General features: G+C 42.8%; 1 protein-coding gene across 7 annotated transcripts; it reads left to right on the top strand.

The window, feature by feature from the left end:
• Positions 1-495: 495 nt before the first annotated feature.
• On the top strand, positions 496-14,279 carry LOC125709759 (ATP-dependent RNA helicase DDX3X-like). 7 transcript variants are annotated; one of them, XM_048978549.1, is made up of 22 exons: positions 496-830; positions 2,323-2,380; positions 2,728-2,775; positions 3,760-3,819; positions 4,312-4,404; positions 4,497-4,568; positions 7,102-7,167; positions 7,721-7,909; positions 8,414-8,543; positions 8,629-8,733; positions 8,820-8,919; positions 8,997-9,132; positions 9,218-9,315; positions 9,417-9,515; positions 9,608-9,768; positions 9,885-10,029; positions 10,110-10,254; positions 10,679-10,860; positions 10,941-11,058; positions 11,198-11,351; positions 11,439-11,557; positions 11,675-14,279. In XM_048978549.1, the coding sequence occupies exons 1-22, from the start codon at positions 786-788 to the stop codon at positions 11,746-11,748; spliced, it is 2,397 nt and encodes a 798-aa protein (XP_048834506.1). In that variant the 5' UTR covers positions 496-785; the 3' UTR covers positions 11,749-14,279. The 7 variants fall into 7 exon arrangements, with proteins under 7 accessions (XP_048834506.1, XP_048834505.1, XP_048834507.1 ...); XM_048978548.1 differs by having other exon boundaries at positions 11,439-11,563; XM_048978550.1 differs by lacking the exon at positions 3,760-3,819 and having other exon boundaries at positions 11,439-11,563.
• The last annotated feature ends 51 nt before the right edge of the window (positions 14,280-14,330 follow it).

Below are 14,330 nucleotides of genomic sequence, written 5' to 3'. Positions count from 1 at the left end.
GATATGTATAAAGTAACGCTGTAACCAGAACTGGAAATTATTCTTACGCGTTCGCCCGAGGCGAGTAATTTAGACAAGAAAAATTTGAATAATAGCCCGCTGGCTAGTAAAAAATGCATGCTGGACTACATATTCTTTTTTTACTGGCTAGCAGAAAAAAATCTCAAATCGCACCCCTAGTAGTATCAACGGGAATAAAGGTGACACTGATTTCAGATTAATATAATCTCCCTGAATATAAACATAGCCAACATATCCCCATCTCTTGCGCTCCCTCAGAAAAAAACGAGTAATTCGCCACTAGGAAAACTACAGTTATTAAAGTGACTACCAGAGATTTGTGCAGTTACAGATTACCAAAGACGAGTCCAAACAATATTCTCCGAATAATAAAATGTAAAATAAGAAGTTGAAGGCACAACTACGCCGCTCGCTCTTCGAGAGAAATATCGCGATTCTTCGCGCCTCTCCACTGTGTCGGCCGTTAAAGTCTCGCGGTAGCCTGCGGCGCGCTCTAGTGCTGCGCGGACCAGCAGAGGGTGTCAGTCTAGGCGCTCCTTCGGTTCACTGACGTTCCTGTTTAGCTAAGCAATTCTAAAGCCGAAACAGATCTTTTACCCAGTATTATCCCTGACATCGCCTTGTAGTTCTTATTTCGCCCGTTTCGGAACCCACGCACAAAGGAGCAACTTGGGGAAGAAAAAACCGCGCGTTTGGCGCTGCCTGCTCTCTGCCGAACAAAGAAAGTCCTTTCTGAGAATAGAGATCCACACCAGTGCTTAGTTATGAGTCATGTGGTCGCCGAAAATGCGCACGGTCTAGACCAGCAGGTAAGCGTCGCCTCCGGTACCGGCCCCCCCGGGTATCCTTCTCCCGCTCGCGTGCGGCTAAAGACGGGCTAAAATGGTGGTTGATGCTACCGTTGGACGGGGATGGTGGCGGCCGGCTGGCGAAAATGGTGGCCGGTGAAGGCGATGGTGGTGGTTAAAATGGTGGTCGGCAAGTGGTGTTACTGGAGGTGATGGTGGTGGTGGTGGTGATGATGATGATTATGGCGATGGCGATGGCGGCTTTTGTCCGACCCCCAGGAACCATAGGTCCCGCTCCCGATTTGCCTCATATGGTTTCCTGTTATAGCCGATTTTATGCCCTTATCCCCCGATTAAGGTGTATCGGAGATGAAAGTGACGACCCTGAAGAAAATAGTTTAACTCTGCATTGTTCGTAGCACCCTAACCAGCGATGGTAACTAGTTATGGATTATTAACTGGGAGACTGTCAAGCTGGTTTATTACTAGTGAAAAAGATGCGCTGGGCATCAACATAACGGCTGGCTGCTTCACCTGTTAAGTTGTAAGTAAACTGATTAACTGTTTTGGTTTCCTCCGTTGCTTGGCGCATTACTTGTATTGTCCCGTTTAATTATATGATTGTGCTGATTTGACAGGTCTGAAATAACCTATGTTTCGATGTAATGTACTGCTAATTCCTTTGGGTCCGTTTATATAATACGCCTTTAAGATTGACATCTTGTTCAGGGAAGATGGAAACAATTCGTTCTGCAAGAACCGGTAACAATCGCGTCATGCCTGGTTACGGGTGATGGGAAAATGGCAACTAGACAGATCACACTGGACGCTGGCACCGTGTTCTCGGTGTGATGCGCGATGTCGTTGTTAGGGAAAACCATCGGTTTTGTGGATACGTCGTACGGTGCTGTTAAAGCGTATTTGTAATGTAAACAGGCAGCCAAAGATGGCTACGTGTCTGAGCCTACAGCATTGCCGTCTGTGATGGAAATAAATGCGTGTGCAAGCTCAGCGGATTGTAAAGCGGCCCGAGCAGGGTCCCCGGTGTCGGGTTTCGGGCTGCAGCGGCTCGCTCGGGTCCGCTTGGGACGCAGTGTACCGGCGGATCTCACCGAGCACGCAGCAGTCCATCGGCTTTACCCCCCCTTCTATTTATTTTATTGTATTTCGTCAGGAAGTACGTCACTTTTTGACTTAGCTCTTCCCTGCATCCATGCTACCTTAGCTTGCCGTGTATCGTTCCCGTAACAGCACTAGAACACATAGGTTTCACCCTTTGCCTCGGGGTACAGTAATAGTATATATGCATTTCTTGCACACTTGGTAATTCAACACGTTCAGCTTTAGTGAGCGGGACATGTGCTCCAGTGCCTGGGATTGGATCATGTAGTTTTTCATCTCATCTGTTTAAATATCGCATCGACTCCGTCCAGCTGTTTATTTTATGGTCTTGGCCATAACATAAAACCACAGTGGTTGGTGGGATTTGACGCCTGTTTAATTTTTCTTCCAGCTTGCTGCCCTAGACTTGAACTCCGCAGCTGATGTACAGGGTGGCGGAGGTACTGGCAGTAAGTGTTTCTGCTGTTCCGTGTTCAGCCCTCATGCACAGTCTTCACATTCATATGTGTAGGGCGGTTTCACCTGTTGTCCCATGACAGTCTGGGGACACTTATTGTGGCTCAAAGATTGTCATGATTTTGTCACTGTATAAGCATTTCTGCAATAGTCCAACCACTGCTAGCTACAGGAAACTCTGAAAATCATTTTAGAACAATTGAACCAAGGTCTGCAGTTTTAACATGTTGTTCACATATTGTACATCAGTCTGAAGAATTATTCAGCATCTTAATCGGCAAGCTCTATGATCTACATACACTTCAGGTGTTTACCACGTAAATGTCTCTCTTACCCTCAGGACGATACATTCCACCTCATCTGCGGAACAAAGAGGCTTCAAAAAATGGTAAGCTCTAGGAATATCTGAATTTGCTTTTTTTCCTCTTCGAGCGGGAATGAGAGGAGAAACGTCCACTGTTAGCTAATTTTGCTCTTCATATTACCTGTCTGTTCCTCTCTACCATTTTGCCTGCATTGCATTCTTTACAGTGTATAAAGGCATATGTAGTTTGGTGAATTTGGTTTAAAATTTCCTAGAGTATGACTGAATTTATGGAGCATGTTTGGATTTTAAGACTTGCGTGATTTATAAGGATACTGGGAGCCAAATGGGTTTAAGGCTATAATCTTCAGCCAAGGTAATCAGTCTTTGCCTTAAGAAAACACAATATGTACATTGGAGCATGATGCCTGTTTATATAAAGACTGGGAGAACCCTGAACACATTCAAGATGTTTAATTTGCCAGAGGGGTCGAATTACACTTGAAGAGGTATATCTTCTGCAAATTTTTATGTGATGACAACACTGAACTCTATACTCACATTCTTTGGCTGTGCTGCTCTGAATACTGGCCAGTTCAGGTCAGTTTTCACTCAGCCACTGCATGTACTAAAACTGAAGAGATGTGCAAAATAGACGATTGATTGTCAGCTATCTAAATGACATTGGCTAGAGACAATATTCTTTCAGAACGCAGCAGGTGTCATGGGTGGATATGGATGATAGTCATTTGATGTGAAGTTTGAATAATAGAGCTGTGGGTTGGCAGCCTGAATAAATTTTAATAGATTTTATTTTTTCTGGGAATTTGCTATAGACATCCATTCAGTTCCTTAGGTGTTTTCAGTTTTTAAGATCCTTTTAATATTGAGAAACTGATCCCTTTTTGTCTCACTTGGTGAGAATGTTATGCTTGTTCTGGAACTTTAAGGAGATGCGAATGTGCAAGACAGAATCTTTCTGAGCTTTGAGTGGTAATGCTATTTAAATGTGCACAAGCCTTTGAATATTTTTCTTAATACTTTTTTTTAACTGTTCATTTTTTACAGCAGGAAATGAATATGCTTCTCATAGGCAGAGTGGTTATTCAGTGGCACCAGTATTGGGCTGTAAGTCACCAGACAGTTTTACTGAACAAAGCTCTGAGCTGAATGCATGGCCTTCATGCTGATTGTCGGCATTAGAGCCTTTTTAATGGGAACTGGCATGACATCTGCTTGTTGTGCATTGGCTGTAGTTTTTTTTTTTTTGTTTTTTTTTTTTTTGCAACGCAGTGACTTGGATAATTTTGCTGCAGTGTGGAGCTGCTGTGAACACATGCAGCTGCATCTGAGGTCTTTATCTTGGCGAGTCACACAGTGGTGGTCGCATGGCCCCTGTGGGAAGCTCTCTACCTAGCTAACTGTGCTAATAACAGTAGCAATGAGCGCTTGCTGTCTTTGTTCCATTTCACATTGGAGGCCTGTCCTGCTTTTTTCCTCTGCGAGTCTTTACTAAGGCTTGGAACGTTTGACTATCTGCTGCTTATGGGTGATGCACTGATAAGTTGTGTGGGTGTTTAATTTGCCAAAGGTGTCTTATTAAGCAGGAATGTCCCAAAGTTTCTCCTAGACAGCCACCTCTGACTTGGCACCCAGAGTACAACCGTAGGCTCAGGAATGACTGTATGACGGAATGGGATGACTTTAGGCTTGGTAACTATTTTATCTTCACCCCTTTTTCGCCTGCCTCACTTGGTTTTGTGCTGTTGTGTTGTGTTGATCTAGGGCATTGTGCTTTTGCTTAGGTCACCAGAGATATCCCTCCCAGGAAATCTCCTTTTATCAGCCCTACAGTGGCAGCTGGCCAGCCAGATGTGGTAGATCTGGACTTCCCTGCATGGGACTGAAGACTGCTGCTTGGCTATTAGTCATGCTTGTTCAGACCAGTGATTCAGGCAATTTTGCATGACAGCGTTCACCCCCCCCCCCCCAATTAGTCAATATTAAACATGCTTTAACAAGCCAATTTGCTAAGAAACATCAGTGTTTTGCTTTCTAGGTCACCAGCTTTCCCTGCTTACCTTGTGCTCTGCTGCTATGAGCAGTACCAGGCTTTTGGTACTGATGGAGTGTTTACTTTTAGTGGCTGAATTGAATTGGGATTCAGGGCTTCAGAGTGCTTAAAGCAGTCTGATTCTGGCTTTAGCAAAAAAAGAACACAAATGCATTAATCAAATTCTTAAATAAACACACAGGCGTATAACAAATGCCATGGAAATTCTCTCATACTTCATATGGAGCCTCTGAGAATTTTCCATTTCTTATAACCTTGTAGACACTGGATAAACCTAGTGTCATATCATATTGCTTATTTTAAAGGATTTCTGCTTAAATGAAGCTTGTCACATAAAGGTCTACTTGGGAAGCGTTGGGGCTAGATTATATAAACGATATATACACATTGTCATATTTACAGAAGAATGAAAAAACTTAAACTGTTTATGAGGAACATAGGCTGATGTATGCTATCAAGCAATCAGATCACGGAAATGATCTGATTACAACCAGTGAAGAAAGCGACAGTTCATCAATAACAACGTCCTTTTTAAAAAGGAGATATTGTGGATAAACGAGGTTAAAAAGACCTTGGTGGCGTAGCAATACTTCGGTTAAGTTTGACACACCGACTGGTGCTGTGTGTTGTAAACTCTGCCTAAAACTTGTGCGAACTGAAACTGGTAATACAACAAAGTTATTTCACCACCTGAAGCATTTCCTTCCCATAGAACAGGGGTGTCAAACTCCATTCCTGTGCGGGCGGCGCCCTGTGTAGCTTGGCTCCTTCCCTGTTCCCACCACAAATGATTCGGCTTAAAAGCTGTGTGATAATTAGCATACGGAGGTGCAAGGAGTTGAATCAGGTATGTTAAACGACGGGAAACCCAAATATGTGCAGGACTCTGGCCCCCCAGAACTGGAGTTTGACACCCCTGCTGTAAAAGATACAGTGACAGACACCATTAATGTCAAACGTGTCCCCTGGAACAAGCAGTGAGGCAGTGAGAGAAGCTCAGGGAAAAACCATACTGTCTGTATTATGCCCTTTAACACAATTTTTTACCTTTGTATGCTTTATTAAAATTACATTTAGTTCACAGTCCATTCAGTTTGTGGTCATTTATCATGTTCAGAGTCTGCTTAATGGGAGATCTAAGGGATTTTTTTTAGCAAAAATGGATCCTTGAAATAGAGTGAAAGAGGGATTATCATGCTAAAATGATTTGCCGTATCATCCAGCCCTAGTAAGTGTTTTTGGTGCAGGTAGACAAAACTGTAGAATAACTTGTTGCAGTTTTAGCTTTTTGTCTGTTTGAACTGTCTCTCATAACTGCTGTTTGCTCATAATGAAAATTAAGCCTCACACCTTACACACAATTAATTAATGTCTTGCAAGTTTCCTTTTTGTTGGGATTTTGTTCAGCTACACAAGCTGAGGGTGCAAAATGAATATGGATCTTTCATTATTAAAACGAACAAATGCAGATGTTTTAGTATAAACAGCTATGCATTTATTATAATCCTATGCTAGCATTAATCCATTGAACTTTTTAAAGGGTTCCTTTTGTTAAATAGTTCAGTTGTTAAAATGGTGGCACTCTAAACTCATAATTTCCCTTCTGCCTTCCTCTTGAACTCCTTGAATTTTTGGTTTTATAACGCTTATGGTCAACACAATCTTTTAATACAGATGCTTCCCAGGTTACGATGGTCCTTGTTATTTTGACTTTACAATGGGTAAATGTTTTTCACTTTCAGTACATCATTCAATAAATAACATTTTATTATAAAATAGGCTTTATGTTAATCATTTGGCTCAACTGTCATAAGTGTATTGATAAGATGGGCAGGGCAAGGCTGTGATATTTACGTTAGATGTACTGTATTAAAATGCATTTTCAACTTGCGATGTTTTCATCTTGCGATTTAGCTTTATTGGAACGTAACCCCATCATAACACAGTGAAAGTCACATTTACTTATTGTTAGCAGCTGATACATACAAATGTAAATTCGAACTGTTTCCTTGACATTTAACATATTGGAGTTGTCTAATAATTCGAAAATTCTACTTGCAGCTAAAAGAACACAGAACGTGTGTGAACTCAAGTGTGGCATTTGCAGATTGTGTGGTTCTGAATTTGAATCAGTGTCCTGTGCTTTTGTCAAAGACTTGCTGCTCCAGTACATGAAAACTGGGTCTAGTAGTATTGTCTGTGTGAGATTTTGGCTCCATTTGGCTTGTGGCATGGTCCTGGTCCTGGTCTTGGTCTTGGTCCCATGACCCTGGTTATGGCTTGCAGTATTGTTTTGGTCCTGTAGTTCTAGTTTGTAACAAATGTCTTACTTTCAGCTTCTCCTGCCCATACTGATGGGGATGACGACACAGCCAGTGTGGTGAGCTGGGCGGACCGTTGTGGTAAATGTTCAGTAGAACAAAAAGCGGCATTTTGGTTCAGCTTTGAACATCTGTGCAGCGTGACCGGGCCGCTTTCCTGACCAAATTTTGGTTCCTCTCTGGGATATATGCTCAAATAATTTGATTTGCAGGGTTTTGTTTTTAAGCATACACAGAATTTTCCTGTGGGTAGGAAGCTTGTCAGTGCTCGTACTTGGTGTGTAGGGTACCAGGTGTCTGGTAATTCTGGATAAATTATATTCAGAATGACCTATACTTATTGCGACTTTTCTTATTTGGAGAACTTCAGTTTGGTTTTTAGGTTTGTGTGTGGTTGAATTAGAGGCCCGATTAGTGTATAAAAATAGAATGCTTGCAAAACTGAGATCTCCCATAAACATATTGTTGCATGAGAAATTTTTAGTTGTTGGTTTTATTGGTACAGTAATCATTCTTTTCGGGAAACATGATTTGGAATTTTGAGGTGAATGCTGTACCAACACCCCAAACCTCAAACTCTGCTAGACTAGGTGTTTACACCAAGGCTCTTTTTTTTCACTTTTCCCAATCTCAGACTCTCCTGGATGGGATGGTGGACGCAACGGCTTTGTGAATGGATACCACGATGGCAGGGATAGTCGCATGAATGGCAGCGGTTTTGGGGGACGTGGGTCATCTCGCCCAGACAGAGGTGGGCGTGGTGGATACCGTGGCAACCGGGGCAGTGGATCATTTAACCAGTCCCAACCAACGCAAAATGCAGGTGGGAAAAATAATCTTGTAGTAAGCTTGTAGTATCTACATCGAATGTGTGTTTAGAAGCTTTAGGTTACTTATTCATTGGATAAAAGTGCATCTTGCGATAGGGTCCATCAGTGCTTCAATGGCTGTTTTTGTAAAGTTTACAAACAACAATTTGTCAAGTTTGTTAGGTGGGTGAGAGCGCAAGGTTCCTCTTTCCTTCACAGCAGCTCCTGTGGATTAGCTACTTTTAGGAGTGTGGATGGAATCAAATGAACAGTGCCCTTCTGCTAGTTTGTTGTATCACTTAGTGAAGCATACGTACTGAAGAAGATCTGGTGGTTGACACCACACATGGGGGGGGGGGATATTTGGCTGTTTTTAGCCTCCTTTTTAGCATATGTGACACATGACAGAATAATTAGCTGATTGGGATATTATAGCGTCTTTCAAAGACCATCAGATGGCTTGCATGTTAGTGACCAAATTGTGAGTTTTATTGCCCCTTCCACCAAAATGTTCGTAGGATTTGCCTTTGACAAAGATGCTGGATGGAATAGCTCCAAAGACAGAGATGCGTACACTAGCTTTGGAGGGCGTAATGACAGAGTGAAGTCTTCATTCTTCACTGATAGAGGTGCCGCGACACGAGGAAGGTAAGGTGTGTCCACGGATCTTTTCGTATTTAGCAGTTTTGCGAAGCGGTAGTTTTTGTTACACATTCTGACCTAATCTGGACAGATTTGAACGTGGAGGCTTTGGGAGCACCAACAGCCGGTGGGTGGAAGACTCGAGAGACGAGGAGGACTGGTCCAAACCAACTTCTCCAAATGAGCGCTTGGAACAGTAAGCATGTCCCTGCGTTTCCGTCTTGCGTAAGCGCGTCGGTGTATATTATGGGCTAACCAGAAGACATTGCTGTTTTTCCTCAGTGAGCTCTTCTCTGGAAGCAATACGGGGATTAACTTTGAGAAGTATGACGACATTCCTGTTGAAGCCACAGGCTCCAATTGCCCACCCCATATTGAAAGTGTAAGTTAATATGGATGTGAATGCTCTCCCTTAGAATTCTTGCAAAGGACATGACCTGAATTGACTCTGATCTGCAGTTCCATGATGTTGACATGGGAGAGATTATCATGGGCAACATTGCTCTGAGCCGTTACACGAAGCCCACCCCTGTCCAGAAGCATGCTATTCCCATCATCAAGTCTAAGAGGGACCTCATGGCCTGTGCTCAGACCGGTCAGTACTGCTTGCTGCTCTGGGTCTTTGGGTCAGACTTCCTTTCTGCTCTTTATAAATTGAAAATTCTACCTTGTCTTTCCAGGCTCTGGGAAAACTGCAGCGTTTCTGCTTCCCGTGCTAAGTCAGATTTACACCGAGGGTCCTGGAGAAGCACTACGTGCCATGAAAGCTAGTGGTCAGGTACTTGGTACCATGTCGTTCATGTAATATGAGGGACTTGAATTGCGGTGTTATAGCAACATTGTTTATTTTGCAAATTTGATTCCTTTAAATGTATCTAGGAAAATGGGAAGTATGGGCGTCGCAAGCAGTTCCCAATCTCTCTGGTTCTGGCCCCGACTAGAGAGCTCGCTCTGCAGATCTATGACGAGGCCCGAAAGGTACTTGGTTTATGGAGGTTCCCATGAATATTTTTTTTTTTTTCTAACTGGTTAAACTCTGCGATTTCTGATGACCCACCCTTTCCTTCCAGTTTGCCTACAGGTCCAGAGTGCGTCCCTGTGTTGTGTATGGAGGAGCAGACATCGGCCAGCAGATCCGTGACCTCGAGAGAGGCTGCCACCTTTTGGTGGCCACACCTGGACGTCTGGTAGACATGATGGAGAGAGGAAAAATAGGCTTAGATTACTGCAAGTGAGTGTACATTGGAACAGTCGCAAAACCCAACATTGCTTCCTGATTGAAGCCACCCTCATGAGTGTGAGTGCCCCCCCCCTTCATATTCCTGTAAGTTGTACTTTCTTCTTCAGCTACCTGGTTCTGGATGAGGCAGACAGAATGCTTGACATGGGCTTCGAGCCTCAGATCCGGCGCATTGTTGAGCAGGATACCATGCCGCCTAAGGGTCTCAGGCATACCATGATGTTCAGCGCCACCTTCCCCAAAGAAATTCAGGTAAAAACCCAGGGCAGGAATGACGGGGAGGTGACACAAAAGGGACCCCTCTTAAGCCTGCCATGTTTGTTCGTTTTCAGATTCTTGCACGTGACTTCCTGGAGGAGTACATTTTCCTGGCTGTCGGCCGTGTGGGATCAACTTCTGAGAATATCACCCAGAAAGTGGTCTGGGTGGAAGAGAGTGACAAGAGATCTTTTCTGCTGGATCTGCTGAATGCCACTGGTATTTTATATGTCTTCTGCAGTGAATGTCTGGTGTAATAAACTGAGTAGAAACTTAAAACTAATGCACTGTACAAAGTATAAAAGACTAAATGTTTCCTTAATCCGGGATTTCCGCTTATCCATTCTTCGTTTTATTTTTATTTTAATAAAGGTCTGTATAATGTCACCTTGTTCTTGTACTGCTATCTTAATGACTTTGAACCTGGAAACAACCTACTGCTCAGTGTAGCCTCCTGCCAGCAGAACGACGATTAAACCAAGATTTAACAATGCAGATGGTTTTTGAAAATAGAGGGGGTCTCAATTTTTTCCAGAGCTGTATTAGTTAATGGTTTGTACTTGAGTAGTGACCGAGTTGTTGATTTTACTTGGGCCCCCTGAAGTAAAGTTACCAAATGTTTTAATCTTTTTTGTTTTTGTAGGTAAAGACTCCCTCACCCTGGTGTTTGTGGAAACGAAGAAGGGAGCAGATGCCCTGGAGGACTTCCTGTACCGCGAGGGCTATGCCTGTACCAGTATCCATGGCGACCGCTCTCAGAGGGATAGAGAAGAGGCACTCCATCAGTTCCGTTCTGGAAGATGCCCCATCTTGGTTGCTACAGCGGTATGTAGAATTCCACACCCGCAGCATTTACGCAGTAAGGTAACTGAACAACCAGGCAAAATGTGTGGTTTCTCCTGTAGGTCGCTGCACGTGGACTAGATATCTCCAATGTAAAGCACGTCATCAACTTTGATTTGCCCAGCGATATTGAGGAATATGTCCACCGCATTGGTCGTACTGGACGTGTTGGAAATCTTGGTGAAACTTCTGCATTCATTGAAGTTTATTCCATTCTCACTAACATGACTGTTGCACACTCATTTTTCTACTCTGTCCCCAAAACCTGTAGGGAAAAAATGTTTGTATTTTTTTTTTTTTTTATCCTTTCATCCACTAGGTTTGGCTACATCTTTCTTCAATGACAAGAACAGCAACATCACAAAGGACCTTCTAGACCTCCTGGTTGAAGCTAAACAGGAGGTCCCTTCATGGCTGGAGAGCCTGGCTTATGAGCATCAGCATAAAAGCAGCAGCCGAGGCCGTTCCAAGAGGTAAGTTTTTGGATTTTGTCGGCGTATTTTTGGGAGGTCAGGACGTTTTCATTTGCGTTCACCGCACGGACTTGCTTCTCTCCCGAGGTTTTCTGGGGGTTTCGGTGCCCGAGATTATCGTCAGTGCAGCAGTACCAGCAGCAGCTTTGGCAGCCGTGGAAATCGTAACACCGGGGGGCATGGGGGAAGCCGAGGATTTGGTGGTGGTAAGGGTTGGTTTCACACTCTCCTCATTGGGGGGAGAGAGGTGTCCATGCTTGGTGTATGTGACCTCCCCCCACCTTTTACCAGGAATTTACCTTATTTTTTTCCCTTCTCCTCAGGAGGTTTTGGAAACTTCTACAGCAATGATGGATATGGAGGAAATTATTCCCAAGTTGACTGGTGGGGAAACTAAAGCCACAAACGATGGAGATGGCCATGCCAAATTAGCTGAAAGGAAACCACATGTAACTTTGCCAGACTTTACCCTGTGTAGCTTCAAGAACTCGCAGTACATTACCATCTGTGATTCTCTGACATTCTGGAAGCGAGCATCAGACTGAAGATGGCCTTCGGGAGAGAGAGAACATGGCTTCTAATAACTCCTAACAGATTCCTGGACTCTAGTTTTCCACTGCACTTCACTTTTTTAATTTTATTTGTTAAACTGAGGATCATTTGTTAATGTACTGTACCTTTAAAATCAGACAGTTTTATTTTTTAAATGTCATTAATGGCTAAACTTGACCAGGAGATCAATTAAGGCATAAATCTTGTACTGAATCAAACCTTGGCAAACACTGGAATGATTTGACTTGAAAAGTCATTCTTCCATTTGGAACCTCAAATTGTCACAAGGAACCATCTCTAGCTGCCTACAGACTATAACAAGCAGTTTGTGGAACCATCACGGATGCATTTGGTTTAAGGCATCGATTCCTTGTGTAGCAACTTAAGGGATGAAGAGTTCTAATTTCTTTGCTCACTCTATCCTGGATAGGTACCTATAAGGATATGGTTGTCTTGAAAAAGCCATTCCTGTGCCACTCCTACTAATCTACAAGTAATTTGAGCACTATTGTTTAACACTGTTTGATACTATGCTGAAACTAATTCTTTATGTCCTGCAATTGACTTGACAGTGTTAAGGCAGCTAGTAAACTACCGTCAGCTAGCTGTGAAGGGGGGGGGCAGTGTTTTTATTGTTTTTCTTTTTTTTTTTGTCCTTTACTTGAATCACTAAAGGGGCAACTGAAAAAAAAATGTTTTTGATACATTTTTTTAAACTTAGATGAATTTAAAAACCTGCCACGCCGGAAGATGGAATGGCTTGTTTGAGGACCACGTGATGGACGTGGCCTTGCAGAGTGTTCCGGCCGAATCGGTATCAAACGCATGCTAGTGTTGTTTTTTGGTCAAGGAGTTAAAACAAATGAATTGTGCAGGCTTTAACTTTATAAACAATATTTTCTTTCCCAAGCTGCGTTAATTTCTGAAGGACATCCTTGGCTTTTGTTTTCTTTTTTTTTTTTTTGTGAATGGCTACCATTGCCAGATTGCAGAGGTCTGTAATGTATGCAGAACTGCACAGGGAGTTGGCAGGGACAGTACAGTGCAGTGTGGTTCACCTCCATTTTACTTGCATAGGTTTCCATTGCATACTGGCTGTGTATTCCACTAGATCTGGCCAAAGACTGGTTTTGTTTTATTTTTTTCCCTTGTACATTAATGCAGTCTGCTCTCTAGGGTAGATCTGCCTTGATGTGCATCTAAATCATTGGCCAGGTTGCCAGCAGGGGTTTGTTCTAACACGGTGGAGGAAGAGGTGAGAAAATGGCATTCAACGTAAGTGCAATAGATCTTTCTCAAAGTGTGTCGTGCCTTGAAATTTTTAAACATGAACTAAAGCAGATGCACTGACAGTGATGAGGTATCTTAGGATGAATGGTGCTATTTAAGTTAAGTCTTGTATGTTGTGCCCATCAAGTTGTACAGAGTTGTTTTATTGCACTTTTTATGTCTGGAGTGCGTGTCCTTAAGCTTCCAAATGTGTGGATGGTGTGAAACGCAGCTTGTTTACAAAAGGGGAAGGTTCTTGATATTTAACCAGGATTTATTTGGGACCAGGGGGATTAGCAGTTGGGGAATTTAGCTATTTGCACAGATTTCTAGATTCTACTTTTGCTGCTAGGTTTGTGTAATTTATGAAGCATTTCTTGAGAAATATTTATTTTTATAAGCCTAAAAGTGATTCTTTGAAAGTTTCAAGAAACTTGACCAAAAGACAGTACAAAAACACTGGCACTTGAATGTTGAATGCCACCCGTATGCGTGAGATTTATATTTCGGGGTAGTGTGAGCGTTTAATTGTTAATCGTATTGGACTCAACCAAATTCCACACTTCTTACTTGGTCTTGTGGCCAGATTATTAGAATATTTAATTGGCTACCAAAACTGAAAAAGGATCAAACATGCCAAGGTTTGGATATGTGATCAAAATAGCAATGCATTTTCTAAATGTATCCTGTGCAAAGTGTCCAGATCCAATTCTGTTGCTTTTTTCTTTTTCAGCAAATGTCTGGCACATGGTAATCTTAACATGTGGTTATTCTGTTGTAATTGCATATTTGGTGTCTGGTGTTTGACCTCTGTAGCATCTGGCATGTGCTGGCTACAGCAATAAGCCCTGGAGCAGAAGATTGGTACCACAACAGAAATTGGAAAGGCTTGGCAGGTGCCGAGTGCTTCAAAGGAAACACCATGAACCTTTAGGATATAGTATTTGCTTTATGTACTAGTTTAGACGCTATGCACTGCATGAGAGAACTCAGCTGTGCGTTTATTGTATGATTTTACCAAAATGAAGCATTGAGGGGGGGGAGATTTAAGTGTGAAAGTGTCACTTTGGACTACAGATGTTGAATAAAGCCCCCACTCCCTAAATATCCATATTCCTAGATGACTTTAAATCCAGCAGAAATGTGTGCTCAAGTACG

Source organism: Brienomyrus brachyistius, chromosome 16 (genome assembly GCF_023856365.1).
Source record: "Brienomyrus brachyistius isolate T26 chromosome 16, BBRACH_0.4, whole genome shotgun sequence".
Classification (NCBI taxonomy): Eukaryota; Metazoa; Chordata; class Actinopteri; order Osteoglossiformes; family Mormyridae; genus Brienomyrus; species Brienomyrus brachyistius.
Note: the sequence above shows the minus strand (reverse complement) of the source record. Positions and strands in the feature narration are given on the sequence as shown.

What these genes read in the sequence shown, in the direction of transcription:
- LOC125709759 (XM_048978548.1), top strand. Translation starts at nt 786, where the DNA reads ATGAGTCATGTGGTCGCCGAAAATGCGCACGGTCTAGACCAGCAG. An exon ending in ATGGGATGACTTTAGGCTTG is followed by an intron (nt 4,405 to 4,496) that starts GTAACTATTTTA and finishes GCTTTTGCTTAG; the next exon opens with GTCACCAGAGATATCCCTCC. An exon ending in AGGATTTGGTGGTGGTAAGG is followed by an intron (nt 11,564 to 11,674) that starts GTTGGTTTCACA and finishes CCTTCTCCTCAG; the next exon opens with GAGGTTTTGGAAACTTCTAC.